Genomic DNA, 19,459 nt, shown 5'->3' with positions numbered 1-19,459 from the left:
TTGACTCACAGAAAATATGATTTTCTTCCCAGACTGCGACTACCAGGTTAGCTAATGAGGGGGAAAATCCCCCCCCCACGCTAACTCCCTGTCTCTGTAAAAAGAATTTTTTATTAAACTCAAAAAAATTATGTTTGAGTAAAAATTCTGTTGATAAGAATAAAAACTCTTTAATTTCTGGAGATTAAGAACTATATTTATGTAAAAAATATGTCAAACTATTCAATATATTATGCGGGAGAGAGGGATAAAGGCTCTCTATATCGCAGGTTAACCATATACAGTGGAACCTTGCTTAACTAGAACAATCCGTTCTGGGACTGTGCTTGTTAATCAAGGTACTCGTTCAGCAGAGCAGGGTTTCCCATAGGAAATCATTGCAATGCTGACGATCCGTTCCACAATGTGTTAAATGTCCTATCCTGGTCCCCTATTCTATCATTCCACACATGTACAAACGCACACAAAGACACACAAACACACACACACCTATTATATGCTCACCTTACCTTCTGTTCCATCACCGGTCTCCTGGGACTTGCTGTTCTCCGGTGCGGGCCGTGTATCAGGTGACCATAACAACGAGGGCGGAACTTCCTGCCAGAGCGCTGACGTCAAAGGCAGAGCCGCTTGCCTCTGATTGGCCAGCGCACTGCCTTTGACAAGCGGTGACAGGAACCAGGAAGTTCCTGCTTCGCTGCTATGGATGCCGATGCCTGGAGCGGAGCAGAGCGGCGCGGCGCACTACAGGACCCAGGAGGCCGGCGATGAAACGGAAGGTACAGATCTTCTATGCTCACTTTACCTTCCGTTCCACTGCCGGCCTCATGGTACTTGTAATTCGCCGCGATGTACCCGGGAACTAAAAGAACTATATGGCCGGCGGTGGAACGGAAGTTAAGGTGAGCATAGTACAGTACTGTATGTGTGTCTGTGTGTACATGTGTGTGTTTGTGTGGACAGTGCGGGTAAGAGTGTGGTAGATGGACGAAACCGGAAGTGTGTGCGGTGAGGATTTCGCTCGTACAGCAAAGCTTTCTCGTAAAGCGGGTTACAAATTTACAGAAAGCTTTGCTTGTTAAGCGAAATTCTTGTTAAGAGAGTTACTCGTTAAGCGAGGTACCACTGTATAATCTTTTTGCCATGTCACATTGTTCATACCATTAATTACCGCTTTAGTGTCACGAATATAGCCAGGCAGATCTTGAACCAAAGGTTGTAGGTAAAAATCTACCCAGGCTCCCAACTTTTCAGTTATTGATCTGATTCCTGCAATGATCGGTCTTAAATGGTGGAGGGAATTTATTTTTGTGGATTTTTGGTAATGCATATATTGGCACAATGGGATGTTCCACATATAGATATTTTAGTAAATCCTCATCAATCGCTCCTAGGTGAACACCCTCCTCAAGTAATTTCAATAAACCCACTTTGAAGTCTGGGGTGGGATCTCCATGTAGAGGTATATATACATCGCTATTATTTAACATTTTCTGGATTTCTTGTAAATACAGCTCCACATCCAGAACCACTACCCCTCCTCCCTTGTCAGCAGATCTTACTATTAGGTTTTTATTTTCTTTCAATGCATCCACCGCTTTCCTCTGAGACATTCAGATTACTGCATTTATTACTGGATCTGAGATCCAATTCAAGGAGCTCCTTTTCAATGAGATCCTGGAATTGGTCCAGAACTTGAGAGAGGGAATTTCTCAGCCAGAGCAACTTATCACATATATGAATAATAATATACATAATCTAAAATTTACATCTAATACTCATAAATCCAAAATTAGTTTTTTTAGATATTAAACTGATAGGCCATGTGTAGTGTTGAGCGGACCCTGATCTGCAAAATCCGGGTCCGCACGGTCCGGATCCGGTTTTCTTCTTTTTTTTTTTTTTTCTTCTCTCTCTCTCGCCCCGGATCCGTCTCACTCTCACTCACTCTCTCTCTCTCTCTCTCTCTCTCTCTCTCTTTCTCTCTCTCTCCCTCTCCCTCTCCCTCTCCCTCTCCCTCTCCCTCCCCCTCCCTCCCTCCCTCTCTCTCCCTCCCTCTCCCTCCCTCCCTCTCTCTCCCTCCCTCTCCCTCCCTCTCCCTCCATCTCCCTCCCTCTCCCTCCCTCTCCCTCCATCCCCCTCCATCCCCCTCCCTCTCCCTCCCTCTCTCTCTCTCCCTCCCTCTCTCTCCCCCTCCCTCTCTCTCCCCCTCCCTCCCTCTCCCTCCCTCCCTCCCCCTCCCTCCCTCCCTCCCCCTCCCTCCCTCCCCCTCCCTCCCTCTCCCTCCCTCTCTCTCCCTCTCCCTCCCTCTCTCTCCCTCTCTCCAACCCGATCCGGATCCGTCGGACCCGGTTATAGCCGATCCGCTCAACTCTAGCCATGTGTATAATGGTTCAATTGAGATTAGTCCATATAGAAAGCCAACTGATAACTCCATCCTACATGCCAGCTCCTGCCACCCTCCGCATGTGGTAGGGAATATTCCCACAGGTGAACTAATCAGAATTCGTAGAAATTGTAGTGACAATTATAAATTTAATTAAGCAAAAAGATATAGTTTTTAATAGACTTCAGAATAGGGGTTATCCTAGGTGGACTTTGGACAAAGCAGAAAAATTCATTGAGAACACAAATAGACAGGATTTATTGGCGGATAATGAAACAAAAAACTAATAAACGAAATTCATATACAACCTCATCATTAGTTTTTACTACAAAATGTAGTCCTCAATATAAAGACATAATCCAGATTATAAAAAAAATATATCCCAATTTTAGCTACTACACTTAAAGAAAATTCTATTAAATTTGTCCCTAAAGGGGCTACAACATTGGGAAATATTTTTTGTCCAAGTCATTACAAAAACCCTACTAGTCTGAATAATACCCGGCACACACAAGGAGGCTTTTCTAGGTGTGGTCACTACCCATGCAAAGTATGCCAGTATGTAGTGAAGGGAGATTCCTTTAGTTCCTTTTCTACTAAAACTTGCTATCAAATTAATAAATATATGAATTGCAATAGTGAAGGGGTCATATATTTGATTGCAGTGTTTGCTGTAAACAATATGTGGGTTGCACGATAGAACCACTGAAAAACCGGATTAGGCGCCATATTTCTGACATGAACAAAATAAATCTGTGCGGCTCTTCTGCGGTTACTAAACATTTTGCGATGTGCCATGGTGGTAATTTGAAAGGTTTCCGTTTTAGAGCCATAGAAAAGGTAAATAAATTAGAGAGGGGAGGAGATTTCCAGAGGAAAGTTTTTAACCGTGAATTCTTCTGGATATTTAAATTAAATACTAGGACTCCTGCAGGGCTCAACATACGCCAAGATATGATCATGCAATATAACTGATTGAGAAAAATTATTATTCATATGGAACTGTTTTTACATGAAAGGAGGAAAAAAAATATATTTTTTTTCTTTTTTGTATGTTTTTAAACCTTTTATAGTGTTCTTTCTCTATTTCCCTGCTGCAGGTATCCAACACATGTAGAGTAATTAATGATGTAATCAACTAATTGATTGTGGGTTGGATCCCTAGCAAAAGGGAAGACTGTTTGTATTATATATAGAGGTATTGTACTAGTTGTTATATATCCATGAATAAGAACTAACGACACTGCGTTATGTCGAAACGCGTTGGATGAACTGTGCCTTGTGGATGCGGTCTATCCATTTTTAAAGCGATGAAAATAAAGGAAAGTTTTTAATTCATCTGCCTGTGATCCGCTGGATTTCGTTACTTTGTGTCTGCTATTATCCCCTTGTGCCTGGGATTTCCGTGCAGGATCAGCTGGTCTACTCCTCAGACTTACACACCAGAGCGGTGAGCTGGAACACGTTTCTTTTTGCAGATTTGGTATAAAAAAATGACTCCAGGTGTACCGTTATTCTTCTCATTAAAATGATGAAACCTGACAACCCTAGTTAGTGTCCCCCCCCCCCAGTGATGTCATCGTATGACAACTCCAGGAGGGTGTTCTGGCTTACTATTATTCTGTCTAAGGCTAGGTTCACATTTCCGTTGTTTTGCATCAGTCACATGTGCTGCTTGACGCTTGTGACTGATGCGTTGTACAACAGGTGACAACAAGAATTAGAATTCATTGTCATCATAAAGCGGATTCTGTTGTAAAACGTGAGAGATCAGCTGATCGTTCTCATTAGCCGGCCACCGGCTTTTGAGAGCTAACAGATGATCTCCCGGCGGCCGGCTAATGAGAGTGGTCAGCTGATCGCCCTCATTAGCTTGGCACCGGGTGATCAGCTGATCGCCCTCATTAGCTGGCCGCCGGGTGATCAGCTGATCGCCCTCATTAGCTGGCCGCCGGGTGATCAGCTGATCGCTCTCATTAGCTGGCCGCTGGGTGATCAGCTGATCGCTCTGTCATGATGTATGTGCTTTTCTCCATCCCATATTTTTTTGTATAAGATGCCATGTGATGTATTTTACCTTCTCACTGTATTTGCTGTAATACTATGTCAGGATGTGATGTAACTTTCCTTTGGTTGTACTTACTGAACACTTTGAAATGTCTTGGGATGTAAGTAACCATACCTTCCCCCATCTCCTGTGTCTCTGGGCCCATAATGCAATTATCTCTTGTCCACACAGCCAGGGGAACTTCCCATTGTTTCGTAAGCAGTGGATAACGCCAACTACACAAACCTGTAGACATCTCGGAGCCAACCTTCTAGAATTTTCTAGTGGGCCCAACCATTGCATAGACCCCTACCCTTGAGGGGCGGGCCCACGAGCTCAGACAATACACTCCTGTTTCTAAGTGCAGTTGGGAGATGAGCTTTGAAGAGGAAGGGAGCGAGATCTGATTCTGCGGACAGATCTCGCCGTCCAGGGGGATTGTGTGGGATTTCTGGGACTCTGAAAAGGACTATTACGTCGTGATCTGGCACTTTGGATTATCGGGAGGTGCCCCCGAATCTGTGTTATTTGGACTTGTCGTGTGCTGTTCCTGTATTCCTGTTAGTAAACCTGTTGTATCATCCCTCGGCTTGTTGTCTCTCCTTGCTCTGCTGTACACCCCGTCACAAACTGGTTGGCAGCGGTGGGATCAGAGCAGATGGAATGGAGGACAACGGCCCATCAACAGCTGGAACCAGAACCTCAGAGTACAAGAACTGGACTGTGGTGGACCTACAAACAAAGGCCCGTGAACTGGGAGTCAGCTACAAGGGACTCTCCAAGGAGCAGCTGATTGAGGCGTTGGAAGGAGTTTGCTCGCAAAATGACGCTGAGGAAGGATCCTCACAGCAAACGGAAGAAAGACGGCAGCCGGAGGTAAATACCCAAAAAAGTCAGTGGGTTGTGTGGTACGAGGAGGAGATGGCCTTGCTGGGAGAGGAGACCACCATAGAATATAAGATGGAGGTCATGCGTGGAGCTAAAGAGAAGGAGCGCAGGATGGAGGAGATGGCATTGCTGGATAAGCAGCTCGCTGTGGAAGCCGCTAGAGGTTCCAGACAGATTGTAACCCCAGCACCCACCATGAGGGAACTTCCCAGAGTGTCCCGCAAAGACTTCAAGCAGTTTAATGAGGCTGCTGGTGACCTTCTTTCAGGACTTTGAGCATCAGTGTCGATTAATGGAAGTCCCAGAAAGGGAGCGCGTCCGACATCTGGTTTGGCTCTTAGAGGGTGGAGCTGCCGCAGCCTATCGAGCTATGGACCCTCGGTGGAACTGTGAGTATGCGGATATTAAACAGACTATTCTAGAACATTATGCTGTAACGCCAGACACTTACAGGACTCAGTTCCGTACTTTAGCATGTGATGAGGAAGTGTCTTTCAAGATGTATGCCCACAAACTCAAACATCTGTGGCATCGTTGGCTGGAGGCAGAGGAGGCCTTAACCTTGGAGACCGTCCTCCAGGTCCTCCTAAAAGAGCAGTTTTACTACAAGTGCCCCGCTGAGATCCAGGAATGGGTGCGTGAAAGGAGACCAGCCACTGTGGAGGAAGGTGCAGCTCTAGCTGATGAGGCTCTCACCATCAAGCCTCAGTGGAAAAAAACTACTACTCAGTGAGAAAAAAACCGCCAGCCCCCCAACGCTGGCGGCCCCTGGTCCTTCTGGCCCCAATGTTCACCATCACCCTAGACCGTCAACACATGGAAACCTTCGTGTCACTGTGCCTCGCATTGCTCCTGCTCCACCTTTGGGATTACGACGTGGAGGAAGAATCCCAGAGCGCAGATGTTATGGATTTGGGCAGCCTGGGCACATGCAATTCCAATGTCCAGGTGTTCGGAGGCAGAACAGCTACAGACCGCCTTTGCCTGTTCATTATCTACAGACACCTTCACCAGGAGAAGAGCTGGATTCTGTGCCTGATGACTTGCCAAGTGACTCTGATATCCTGGCTCCCCTACCCGGAGTCTATGGGGTGCGAGCTCCAGCCACCTGTTCTTCTGATCTTCAGCACAAACATCTACAGGAGGTCGTGCTGGATGGCCAAAAAGTTGTTGGCTTCCGTGACACTGGGGCTTTCCTCACCATAGCCGATCCCCGAGTAATTCAACCAGAAGCAATTCAAAAGGGACCAGGAATTGCCATTGAACTGGCAGGAGGTACCCAGAGATATATTCCAAGAGCGAGTGTGACCCTGGATTATGGCTTTGGGGCCAAACAATGTGTGGTCGGTGTGATGAGCGGCCTCCCTGCAGACGTTCTTCTAGGAAATGATGTGGGGAATCTTCATTGCCACTTTGTCGGTACGGTAACCAGAAGTCAAGCCAAGAGAGCAGCCCATGTGGACGTGTACAACCCATCCATGGAAATGAGGCCACCAGAACTGCCATTACAGCCGGTGAGTGATTCTTCTTGTGGGGATAATATGAATGTTACTTGGGATAAAGTTCAGTTTAGACAAGAAGTAGAGACTGACCCCCACCCTTGCTAGTTTTAGAGCTCGAGCTGAAATAGGGCAGCTAGGGGAGAACGGAGAAAGAATTATCAGCGAAAATGGAGTTCTGTATCGGGTTGTCAATGCCGACTCCCTAGATAAGCCCTGGACTTATAGCAAACAGCTGATTGTTCCTCAGAAGTACAGAATTCCCCTATTACACCTGGCTCATGACATTCCTACTGCTGGCCATCAAGGCAAAACCCGCACCGAGAGACGATTGACTCAAACGTTTTATTGGCCGGGGATTTCCCAAGCAGTGGCGCATTTCTGCCGAACTTGTGACATATGTCAGCATAGAGGGCGACCCGGAGATCACCCAAAGGCACCCCTGCAACCGCTCCCTATAATAGAAGAACCCTTTCAAAGAGTAGCTGTTGATATCATTGGACCTATGGCTAAACCTAGTAAATCTGGAAAGCAGTACATTCTCACTGTTGTGGACTATGCCACCCGATATCCAGAAGCCGTGGCCTTGTCAAGTATCTCTGCAGCGAAGGTGGCCGAGGCCTTGGTTATTATTTTTACCAGAGTAGGATTCCCCAGTGAGATCTTCTCAGACCAAGGCTCCCAGTTCATGTCAGAGTTAGTCCAGTGTCTGTGGCGCACCTGTGGAGTACGAGCGATCCGAACGACCCCGTATCATCCCCAAACAAATGGACTTTGTGAACGATTCAATGGCACTCTGAAGAATATGCTGAGGGCCTTCACGGACCGAGATTCAGACTGGGAGAAGTACCTACCCCATCTCTTGTTTGCCTATCGGGAAGTTCCCCAGGAGTCCACTGGGTTCTCCCCCTTTTAACTACTCTATGGAAGAAAGGTCCTAAGACCCTTAACCCTGCTCAAGGAATACTGGGAGGGGCAAGTTGAAGATACAGGAGCCCCTGTTGTCCCTTATGTCCTAAAGCTGCGAGAAACCCTGGCCCAACTTGCTAGTTTTGCCCAGAGTCATTTGCGTATGGCTCAAACCAGACAGAAGACATGGCATGACCGTAAAGCACGCTATCGGAAGTTTGTAGAAGGACAACAAATCTTAATGATTGTTCCCCATCGGCAGAATAAACTGCAGACCACATGGGAGGGTCCCTTCTGGGTTCTCAGAAAACTGAATGATACCAATTACCTTCTTGCTTTAGATGATCAGGGGCTAAGACAAAAGACTGTCCATGTGAATATGATTAAGGAGTACCATGACCAGGGCCGTATTTACCATTAGGCACCCGTGGTCCCGTGCCTAGGGCGGCGGGATGCAGGGGGCGGCACCTTCTAGCAGTAAAAAAAAAAAAAAATTTTTTTTTTTTTTTTTACACATTTATTAAATCCGCTGTATTTTCGGAGGGGGGAGGGGGGAGAGGCGCTGATGCTGAGGGAGGCTGATGCTGGGGGAGGCTGGGAGGAGAGAGGCTGGTGCTGAGGGAGGCTGATGCTGGGGGAGGCTGGGAGGAGAGAGGGGGAGGCTGGGAGTAGAGAGGCTGATGCTGGGGGAGGCTGATGCTGGGAGAGTTTGGGAGCAGAGAGGCTGGTGCTGGGGGAGGCTGGGAGAAGAGAGGCTGGTGCTGGGGGAGGCTGGGAGGAGAGAGGCTGATGCTGGGGGAGGCTGATGCTGGGGGAGGCTGGGAGGAGGGAGGCTGATGCTGAGGGAGGCTGATGCTGGGAGAGGCTGGGAGGAGAGAGGCTGATGCTGAGGGAGGCTGATGCTGAGGGAGGCTGATGCTGGGAGGAGAGAGGGGGAGGCTGGGAGGAGAGAGGCTGATGCTGGGGGAGGCTGATGCTGGGAGAGTTTGGGAGCAGAGAGGCTGATGCTGGGGGAGGCTGGGAGGAGAGAGGCTGGTGCTGGGGGAGGCTGGGAGGAGAGAGGCTGGTGCTGAAGGAGGCTGGGAGGAGAGAGGCTGATGCTGAGGGAGGCTGGGAGGAGAGAGGCTGGTGCTGGGGGAGGCTGGGAGGAGGGAGGTTGATGCTGGGGGAGGCTGGGAGGAGGGAGGCTGATGCTGAGGGAGGCTGGGAGGGGGGAGACTGGGAGGAAAGAGGCTGATGCTGGGGGAGGCTGGGAGGAGGGAGGCTGATGCTGAGGGAGGCTGATGCTGGGGGAGGCTGGGAGGAGAGAGGCTGATGCTGGGAGAGACTGGGAGGAGAGAGGCTGATGCTGCGGGAGGCTCGGAGGAGAGGCTGATGCTGAGGGAGGCTGATGTTGGGGGAGGCTGGGAGGAGAGAGGCTGATGCTGGGGGCGGCTAGGAGGGGGAGGCTGATGCTGGGGGAGGCTGGGACGAGGGAGGCTGATGCTGAGGGAGGCTGATGCTGGGGGAGGCAGGGAGGAGAGAGGCTGATGCTGGGGGAGGCTGGTGCTGGGGAAGGCTGATGCTGGGGGAGGCTGGGAGGAGGGAGGCTGATGCTGGGGGAGGCTGGGAGGAGGGAGGCTGATGCTGAGTGAGTCTGGGAGGGGGGAGGCTGGGAGAAGAGAGGCTGATGCTGGGGGAGGCTGGGAGGAAAGAGGCTGATGCTGTGGGAGGCTGATGCTGGGAGAGACTGATGCTGAGGGATGCTCGGAGGAGAGAGGCTGATGCTGAGGGAGGCTGATGCTGGGGGAGACTGGGAGGAGAGAGGCTGATGCTGGGGGAGGCTAGGAGGGGGGAGGCTGATGCTGGGGGAGGCTGGGAGGAGGGAGGCTGATGCTGAGGGAGGCTGATGCTGGGGGAGGCTGGGAGGAGGGAGGCTGATGCTGAGGGAGGCTGATGCTGGGGGAGGCTGGGAGGAGAGAGGCTGATGCTGGGGGAGGCTGGGAGTAGAGAGGCTGATACTGGGGGAGGCTGATGCTGGGAGAGTTTGGGAGGAGAGAGGCTGATGCTGGGGGAGGCTGGGAGGAGAGAGGCTGGTGCTGGGGGAGGCTGATGCTGGGGGAGGCTGGGAGGGGGGAGGCTGATGCTGGGGGCTGATGCTGGGGGGGCTGATGCTGGGGGAGGCTGGGAAGAGTGAGGCTGATGCTGGGGGAGGCTGGGAGAAGAGAGGCTGATGCTGGGGACAGAGAGGCTGATGCTGGGGGCAGAGAGGCTGATGCTGGGGGCAGAGAGGCTGATGCTGGGGGAAGCTGGGGGAGAAAGGCTGATGCTGGGGGAAGCTGGGGGAGAAAGGCTGATGCTGGGGGAAGCTGGGGGAGAGAGACTGATGCTGGGGGAAGCTGGGGGAGAGAGGCTGATGCTGGGGGAAGCTGGGGGAGAGAGGCTGATGCTTGGGGAAGCTGGGGGAGAGAGGCTGAAGCTGGGGGAGGCTGGGGGGAGAGAGACTGAAGCTGGGGGACGCTGGGGGGAGAGAGGTTGATGCTAGGGGGGCTGGGGGGAGAGAGGCTGATGCTGGGGGAGGCTGATACTGGGAGAGGCTGTGAGGGGGGAGGCTGGGAGGGTGGAGGCTGGGTGGGGGGAGGCTGATGCTGGGGGAGGCTGGGAGGAGTGAGGCTGATGCTGGGGGAGGCTGGCAGAAGAGAGGCTGATGCTGGGGGCAGAGAGGCTGATGCTGGGGGCAGAGAGGCTGATGCTGGGGGAAGCTGGGGGAGAGAGGCTGATGCTGGAGGAAGCTGGGGGAGAGAGACTGATGCTGGGGGAAGCTGGGGGAGAGAGGCTGATGCTGGGGGAAGCTGGGGGAGAGAGGCTGATGCTTGGGGAAGCTGGGGGAGAGAGGCTGAAGCTGGGGGAGGCTGGGGGGAGAGAGGCTGAAGCTGGGGGATGCTGGGGGGAGAGAGGTTGATGCTGGGGGGGCTGGGGGGAGAGTGGCTGCTGCTGGGGGAATGGGAGAGAGGGGCCAATCCTAGAGACAGAGGACAAGGGTTGAGGGATAGTGCAATTACAAAATCGATGGCGGGGGAGTGTAAGGACTCAGAATGAGAGGGGGGGCAGCATTGGGAGCTCATTATGGAGAAGGGGCAGCTTGTGTGGGCTCAGTATGGAGTGGAGCAATGTAGGGGAGTCAATATCAAGAGTGGGGTAGTGTGTGTGTGTGTGTGTGTGTGTGTGGGAGGGGTGTTTCAGCATAAGCGTTAGTGTGGTGGTCTTAGTATGATGAATGGGGCAGCATGGAGGTGTCATTATGAAAAAGAGGAAAGCAGCATTAGGAGCTCATGGAGAGGGGCAGCATGCATGGGACATTGTGAGGAGGGAACAGCATGCATGGGAAACTGTGAGGAGGGAGCAGCATGCATGGGACATTGTGAGGAGGGGGCAGCATGCATGGGACATTGTGAGGATGGGGAAGCATGCATGGGACATTGTGAGGAGGGGGGAAGCATGCATGGGACATTGTGAGGAGGGGGCAGCATGCATGGGACATTGTGAGGAGGGGGCAGCACGCATGGGACACTGAGGAGGGGGCAGCATGCTTGGGACATTGTGAGGAGGGAGCAGCATGCATGGGAAATTGTGAGGAGGGAGCAGCATGCATGGGACATTGGGAGGAGGGGAAACATGCATGGGACATTGTGAGGGGGGACAGCATGCATGGGACATTGTGAGGAGGGAGCAGCATGCATGGGACATTGTGAGGAGGGGGCAGCATGCATGGGACATTGTGAGGAGGGGGCAGCATGCATGGGACATTGTGAGGAGGGGGCAGCATGCATGGGACATTGTGAGGAGGGGGCAGCATGCATGGGACATTGTGAGGAGGGGGCAGCATGCATGGGACATTGGGAGGAGGGGGCAGCATGCATGGAACATTGGGAGGAGGGGGCAGCATGCATGGGACATTGGGAGGAGGGGGCAGCATGCATGGGCCATTGTGAGGGGGGACAGCATGCATGGGACACTGTGAAGAGGGGGCAGCATGCATGGGACATTGTGAGGAGGGGGGCAGCATGCATGGGACATTGTGAGGAGGGGGCAGCATGCATGGGACATTGTGAGGAGGGGGCAGCATGCATGGGACATTGTGAGGAGGGGGCAGCATGCATGGAACATTGTGAGGAGGGGGCAGCATGCATGGGACATTGTGAGGAGGAGGCAGCATGCATGGGACATTGTGAGGAGGGGGCAGCATGCATGGGACATTGTGAGGAGGGGGCAGCATGCATGGAACATTGTGAGGAGGGGGCAGCATGATGTGAGGTCAATGTGCAGATCATATTTCATAATTGAGGAAGGTGTGGTGGGTATAATTTATAAGGGAGGGCACTGTGTAGTTTATTAGGGGCAGTGTGACAGTCACAGTATATAAGTGGGGACGGTGTGGTGGGAATATTTTATACTCATGCTATGTTTTGATGTGCCCGTGGTGATCCCCATTGGGGGGGGGTTAGTGCCCTTCGTTTCTCATTGATACTTTTTAAAGTGTTTTACAGAGTAGATCCGCCTTAAACAGATGTCGTGTGGGAAAACTCATAGTGTTACGTTGTCACTAAGGGGCGCGACCACTTAAAGTGCCTAGGGCAGCACGAAGGCAAAATACAGCCCTGACCATGACTGCAACATTCCAATGATAGCAAGCTGTCGGTTGGCTTCAGAAGATGGTCAAGAGGATGAGGACTCTCTACCTGATCTCGTGGAAGCAGCGAGAGCCCCATCCACTGTGGAACAGGTTCCCCTGGGAGATCACCTGGATTCCTTACAGAAAATCCAGATGCTGGAAGTGCTTCAACAGAGACGGGCTGCTTTCTCATCCCAACCAGGTCGAACCACCGTCACCCAACATCATGTGGACACTCAGGGCATCCGTCCCATACAACAGGCTCCTTACCGGGTACCTGAATCAGTTCGAAACACCATGCAGCACGAACTGGAGGAGATGTTACAGCTTGGGGTAACCCAGGCCTCCCATAGCCCTTGGGCCTCCCCTGTGGTGTTAGTCCCCAAGAAGGATGGGAGTACTCGATTTTGTGTGGACTATCGGCGACTAAACAACCATACCGTCAGCGATCCTTACCCAATGCCTCGTATTGACGAACTTCTAGACCGACTGGCTGGGTCCCGATATGTCACTACCTTGGATCTTAGTAAGGGATACTGGCAGATCCCTCTAACGGAGGAAGGGAGAGAACGGTCCGCTTTTATAACCCCCTTTGGTCTGTATGAATTTCTAAGCATGCCTTTTTGTAATGAAAAATTCCCCGGCCACCTTCCAGAGAATGGTGGACCAGATCCTCCGGGGATGTGGTGACTTTGCTTGTGCCTACTTGGATGATATCGCCGTCTTCAGCCAGACGTGGGAGGAACATCTGAATCAAGTAGCCGTTATTCTGGACCTGATTCTTGCAGTCGGCCTAACCATTCGACCCGATAAATGCCAATTGGGGATGGGTGAAGTCCAGTACCTAGGGCATAGAGTGGGAGGAGAGAAGCTCTGTCCTGAGCCTGCCAAAATCCAGGCTATTAGAGATTGGCCTGTACCCCAAACTAAGAAACAAGTTATGGCTTTTCTGGGCACTGCCAGTTATTACCAAAAATGTGTTTCTTATTTCAGCACTGTGGCCAAGCCTCTTATCAACCTGACCAAGAAAACAATGCCCCGGCTGGTGATCTGGACTCCAGCCTGTGATGAGGCTTTTAACCGGCTGAAGGACGCTCTGGTCTGCGATCCTGTCCTGGCTGCTCCAGACTACAAGAGGAGATTCATTGTGCAAACGGACGCCTTTGCTTATGGACTGGGAGCTGTCCTCAGCCAGGTGAATGCAGCTGGGGACGAGCACCCCATCGCCTATCTCAGCCGGAAACTGCTGGACCGAGAAGTGGCCTATGCAACTGTTGAAAAAGAATGTCTGGCTGTAGTGTGGGCCCTTAGGAAACTACGGTCGTATCTGTATGGACGAGAATTCACTGGTTACTGATCACAATCCCCTCACCTGGCTGAACAGAGTCTCTGGGGACAATGGACGCTTATTACGATGGAGCCTGGCTCTGCAGCCCTATAACTTTACCATACAGTATAGAAGAGGCAGCCAATACCAAAATGGAGATGGACTGTCCAGGCAAGAGGCGCCTTGAGTCCTGTCAGCCATGCCTGCGTGTACTTAACCAGCGACCTGTAGAGGTCCCTAGTACGTACACAAGTTGGGAGGGAAAGGGATTGTCATGATGTATGTGCTTTTCTCCATCCCATATTTTTTTGTATAAGATGCCATTTGATGTATTTTACCTTCTCACTGTATTTGCTGTAATACTATGTCAGGATGTGCTGTAACTTTCCTTTGGTTGTACTTACTGAATACTTTGAAATGTCTTGGGATGTAAGTAACCATACCTTCCCCCCATCTCCTGTGTCTCTGGGCCCATAATGCAATTATCTCTTGTCCACACAGCCAGGGGAACTTCCCATTGTTTCGTAAGCAGTGGATAACGCCAACTACACAAACCTGTAGACATCTCGGAGCCAACCTTCTAGAATTTTCTAGTGGGCCCAACCATTGCATAGACCCCCTACCCTTGAGGGGCGGGCCCACGAGTTCAGACAATACACTCCTGTTTCTAAGTGCAGTTGGGAGATGAGCTTTGAAGAGGAAGGGAGCGAGATCTGATTCTGCGGACAGATCTCGCCGTCCAGGGGGATTGTGTGGGATTTCTGGGACTCTGAAAAAGACTATTACGTCGTGATCTGGCACTTTGGATTATCGGGAGGTGCCCCCGAATCTGTGTTATTTGGACTTGTCGTGTGCTGTTCCTGTATTCCTGTTAGTAAACCTGTTGGATCATCCTTCGGCCTGTTGTCTCTCCTTGCTCTGCTGTACACCCCGTCACACGCTCTCATTAGCCGGCCGCCGGGTGATCAGCTGATCGCTCTCATTAGCCGGCCGCCGGTTGATCAGCTGATCGCTCACAGAAGGCGGCTGCCGGGCGATCAGCTGATCGTTTGGCCGCCGAGAGAGAGCATGCGCAGCGAAATCAAAAGGATTCCGCTGCTCAAAAAACGCTACATGCTGCGTTCCTGCCGCCCGATGGTCAGTCGTTCCACGACTGATCAGTCAGGCGGCGGATGCAACGCAGCGTCATCAGTCACAATCAACAGCTCATACAAGTCTATGGGAACAACGGAATCCGCCAAACGGATTGCGTTGTTTACCAGAGCCGCGGATTATGACTGTTACAAATTGACGGAAATGTGAACCTAGCCTAAGCCTTCCAGAAAGGGTAATGATGTCCATCGATGACTCCAGACTATTCATTGGAATCTTGAGGACGAGTCAAATAAGTGGCACAAAGCAATCTCACCACACAATAACACTATTTAATAAAGTTTATACATGCCACATTGTCCTTATCTCAGTCCTAATGGTAGAAAAAAAAGTCCAGCTCACCCCAGAGACCGCTCCAGTTGTTGGCAGTAAGAAGCACGAGATCTCGTTTCTGCTCAGCGTCAGGCACATATAAGAAAAATGAAATGCTCCAGCTTCAACGATACTTGAATAAAACTCCAATTTTATTGAAAAGTTCTTTAAAAAAAACAACATCCAAATAGAAATATGTGATACAGCAGGTCCGAAAATTGCACGACCACCACTAGATGCGTTTCGAGCAAATCACTCAAACTAAACTTGGTAAGTATGCAGTATTACTTACCAAGTTTAAGAGCGATTCGCTCGAAACGCATCTGGTAGTGGTCGTGCAATTTTTGGACCTGCTGTATCACATCTCATTTCTATTTGGATGTTGTTTTTTTTAAAGAACTTTTCAATAAAATTGGAGTTTTTTCAAGTATTGTGGAAGCTGGATCACTTCATGTTTCTTATCTTATCCCAGTCCTAACGTAATGTCAGATTGGGCTGTGCAAGGAGACATCGGAGAGAGTTTTGCAAGGAGACGTCTGAGGGAGCTGTGCAGGGCGAAGTCTGAAGGAGAAGCTTAGCAAACACCTTTCTCCTTGTGTCTGACTTCGTTTTCAAGTCATGTTTTGAGAATAACACGTAGCTTCGTGAAAGAACCGGTCCGGATTTCTTACTGCCCATAATATTTCTTCATATTGGAAAAATAACTCGGGCACACATGAAATGTAGAAAAAAGGAGGACAAAAATAATCTGCTTGTCCTTATTGGTGAATAAAAAAAACTGTGGAAAGAGAAGCGCAATAGGGTCTTACCCCGGTAGATTGGGGGGGTGTCAAGAGGGGTAGTGGTACTCACCTATAGGGGTTGTGACAGTCACAACGCCTATAATCGCATGTATGTAACTCCACAGTCACGGCAGCGGTCCCCGGGTATGGCAGATAAAGGAGAGTAGTAGAAGCGGGTATCCAAGCCGCGCCGATGACTAGCCGATCATAGAAGTAGGAGATACTTGTTGCTTTAATTATGCATAGGTCAACGCGTTTCGGAAGACACAGCTTCCTTCCTCAGGACAAAATGGCAAAAGTACAACAAATCTGATTAAAGTGAGATTATTAGATCCATCAGAACCTACCTATATGTTACTGATAATAAGGTGAATTTGGGTTATAAAGTGAGCCTTATTAGATCCATCAGAACCTACCTATATGTTACTGATAATAAGGTGAATTTGGGTTCACTCACGCATAAAGTCCTGGACTGAATGATTCATACCTAAAGGGCAGATAATCGATATGAAAAATCAAACCTCAGCGAGGATTCGGTCTTATATGGAGATAAAAGAAATAAAAAGCTCATAAAAAAGGAGAGAGAGGAGGAGAAGAAGACAAAAGGGGAAGAGGAGGACAAAAAAGAGGTTACAGAAAGAAAAGAAGAAAAGAAAGGTAAAACGAGTTGATGTATGTAAGTAGATGATAAATGAATACCTTTGCTAATCACCACCGTCGTATATTATCAAAAGATGTAACAGTCAGGAATATGTGTAGACCGCCTGGAGCCGTAAAATCCACGTTAATGCTACTATTACATAAACGCATAAATAAAGAACAAACGAAATCGCTGGGGGGATTATACCAAAATATGGTCCTAATATATATCTTAAACAAAGGAAATGTAAGGTAAATATTACATACCATGAATATATGAAGAAAATATCAAAAAACGTAATAGCACAATTGTCCCTTCAATCTGGAGTGAAGATATGGCAGGTAGGCCCCTTGGATCTAAATCTATAGATATATGTGTAAATACATCAATAGTCAAAAAAAAGGGACCATACGTCACATGTAATAAGATGGAAATATCATATCCGTATGCAATGTGTGCGTATTGGTATAGTATCTGAAGTTAGAAACAATAGAATAGCAGTTCTAAGATCTGATCTGTCACATGACCAATATCAATAAAGAAACAATGCTGGACAAAGCCAGAAGTACTGAAGGTATCCACAATCCTTAACATGTAGATCATGAAGAAAAATACAGCCAGAGACCTGGCATATAAGAGAGAGCATATGAAAACTTGATATATAGAAATTTAGCATCGAACATGTTCCCCAACCTAGGAGAGGAGGGAATAGGATAACAAGGTTGAAGGAACGTTGAGGTTAGATTTTTGATATCGATTATCTGCCCTTTAGGTATGAATCATTCAGTCCAGAACTTTATGCGTGAGTGAACACAAATTTACCTTATTATCAGTAACATATAGGTAGGTTTTGATGGATCTAATAAGGCTCACTTTATAGGGAGTTGTTTCCTCCGCTATTAATACTGACAGTTTCTTTTATTTATAAGAAATAAAGAACGTATTATTTTCTTTGAATCTTCATTATCATTATCAATTGATCCATGTATCTATTTTGTGAATACAAAATCATGTATAAGAGTGATGTACGTTTTGTATATTGTGATATTATCTTGTGTCTTCCACAAATTGTAAACACTTTCTTTTTTGTGTGTCATATTATTAGATTGCTTATCTGTGACGAAGGCCCGAAGTTGGGGCCAAAACGTTAGAATTGTGCACATATATTTTTTGACCTTTGCACCAATAAAGACAAGCAGATTGAATTTCAAGTTCTACTTTTGTCCTCCTTTTTTCTACATTTCATGTGTGCCCGAGTTATTTTTTCAATATTATTATATTTCCTCTGGTGGCACCAGCCTTTAAACAGTGAATTAGACTTTATCTTCTAATACATAATATTTCTTCAAGCACAGTTTATTATTTCCCGATAATCTGCTCACATAAGGGAGCTGAGCCTTGACCCTTATTATTGCTCAATAACCAACTCCATTTTCCTGTGCTTCCTTTAGAACTGTCCCAGGGCACTTCTGAGTCTGTGGCGGGTCTGATTGTTTACTTCAATGAGAAATTTGATCCAACTAATAAAGAAGCGATTTCAGCTGACACTGCGGAGAAAGGTACTTTATATAAGGTAGACACTGGCCAACCATGAGAACATCAGTGTCCTCCTAACTAGAGATGGGCAAACCCACAGATGTTCGGTGAATCCAGCCGGACTTTAAAAAGAAAAAAAAAAAAAAAGTCTTGTTGGGGCCTTCTTGGCTCCAAATCCTATAGAATTCTATGGGAACCTGAATTTATGTGCTGGGGGCTGCAAAAGGAAGCAAAATGGTGGTTTAAATACGACAATTATATTCAGAGTCTCTGCAGCTTTCACTCTGCTTCCAGATTCGCTCATTAAACCTCATGAATATTCACTGCTTCCCCCACCCACCTTCTCCTACAGTGTCTGTGATGGGTTGCTGGCATTTCTGATTGGTTGCCTTCACAATAGTTGTCTGGGTGTAAAAATAAATAATTGGAAAAAATCATGTGAAGTCCCCAATATTTTTTTTTTTTTTAAATCAGATCTTTTTTTATTAAATCATTAGGGATCAATACAGAGAGAATTTCACTTTTCATATAACTGATAACAATAAACAGATAAACACATATGATTTATAAATCAGGTTCTTTCTCTGCATATATGTAAATATAATAATAGAGTTCTCAAATCATAATTATATTATATAACTTGAGCCTACAAACCTCGTGGCTCTACAAATAAACAAAACTTAAATTATGCAATAATGCCTCAGACTAACAGGAACACCTCCTCCATCAGCCGCGTCGCTCCACATCATATTGCTATACTCTCCTGCCCCTCCCTCTCCGCGCAGTCATCCATGAAACCATTCCAGTCCTCTCTCACCTCTTCATTCAAAGTCCATTTCGCCACAGAAAAAACTAGTTTTAATTCCCTTCCTCACACATGCCATCACTGCAGGCACAACAGTAACCGGTCCAGCATTGCATCCCGAACCAGTGCACTAGAGGGTAGGCCCGGCAACTCCATCCATGGCCGCCAAATGTTGTAAAACTTTTTCAATGTTTTTCTTTTTAAATAAACTCCCCTTTCCAATCTTATGACGTTATTTAATTTGTTTTTGAGCTCTGGTAATGTTGGTGGTAGAGGGTCTAACCAGTGATATGCAAGTAGCTTTCTTGCTTGGTACAAGATACGTGCTATTCCCAGGGCTGTTGGAGAATCCGGATCCACTTCTCCTTCCCATAGGCTCAACAGGCACAGGCGGGGCGACGGTGGTATTGTGATATGATATATTTGACCTATAAGTCCCAGGGTTTGGTTCCAGAAATCACCAATGTGTCCACACTCCCACATAACATGCATCAAATGGGCATCATCCTGTCCACACCTAACACA

The 19,459-nt window shown here is 48.5% G+C and overlaps 1 protein-coding gene across 1 annotated transcript in view; it reads left to right on the top strand.

Moving 5' to 3' along the window:
* The window catches only part of TDRD6 (tudor domain containing 6), a 277,890-nt gene that overhangs the window by 106,871 nt on the left and 151,560 nt on the right, over positions 1 to 19,459 (top strand). The window contains exon 4 of the mRNA XM_075341613.1: positions 18,045 to 18,152. Within this exon, the coding sequence (XP_075197728.1) occupies positions 18,045 to 18,152 (108 nt within the window). The remainder of the gene's footprint in view (positions 1 to 18,044; positions 18,153 to 19,459) is intronic.

The sequence above is a fragment of the Anomaloglossus baeobatrachus genome, chromosome 3 (genome assembly GCF_048569485.1).
Source record: "Anomaloglossus baeobatrachus isolate aAnoBae1 chromosome 3, aAnoBae1.hap1, whole genome shotgun sequence".
NCBI lineage: Eukaryota > Metazoa > Chordata > Amphibia > Anura > Aromobatidae > Anomaloglossus > Anomaloglossus baeobatrachus.
Note: the sequence above shows the minus strand (reverse complement) of the source record. Positions and strands in the feature narration are given on the sequence as shown.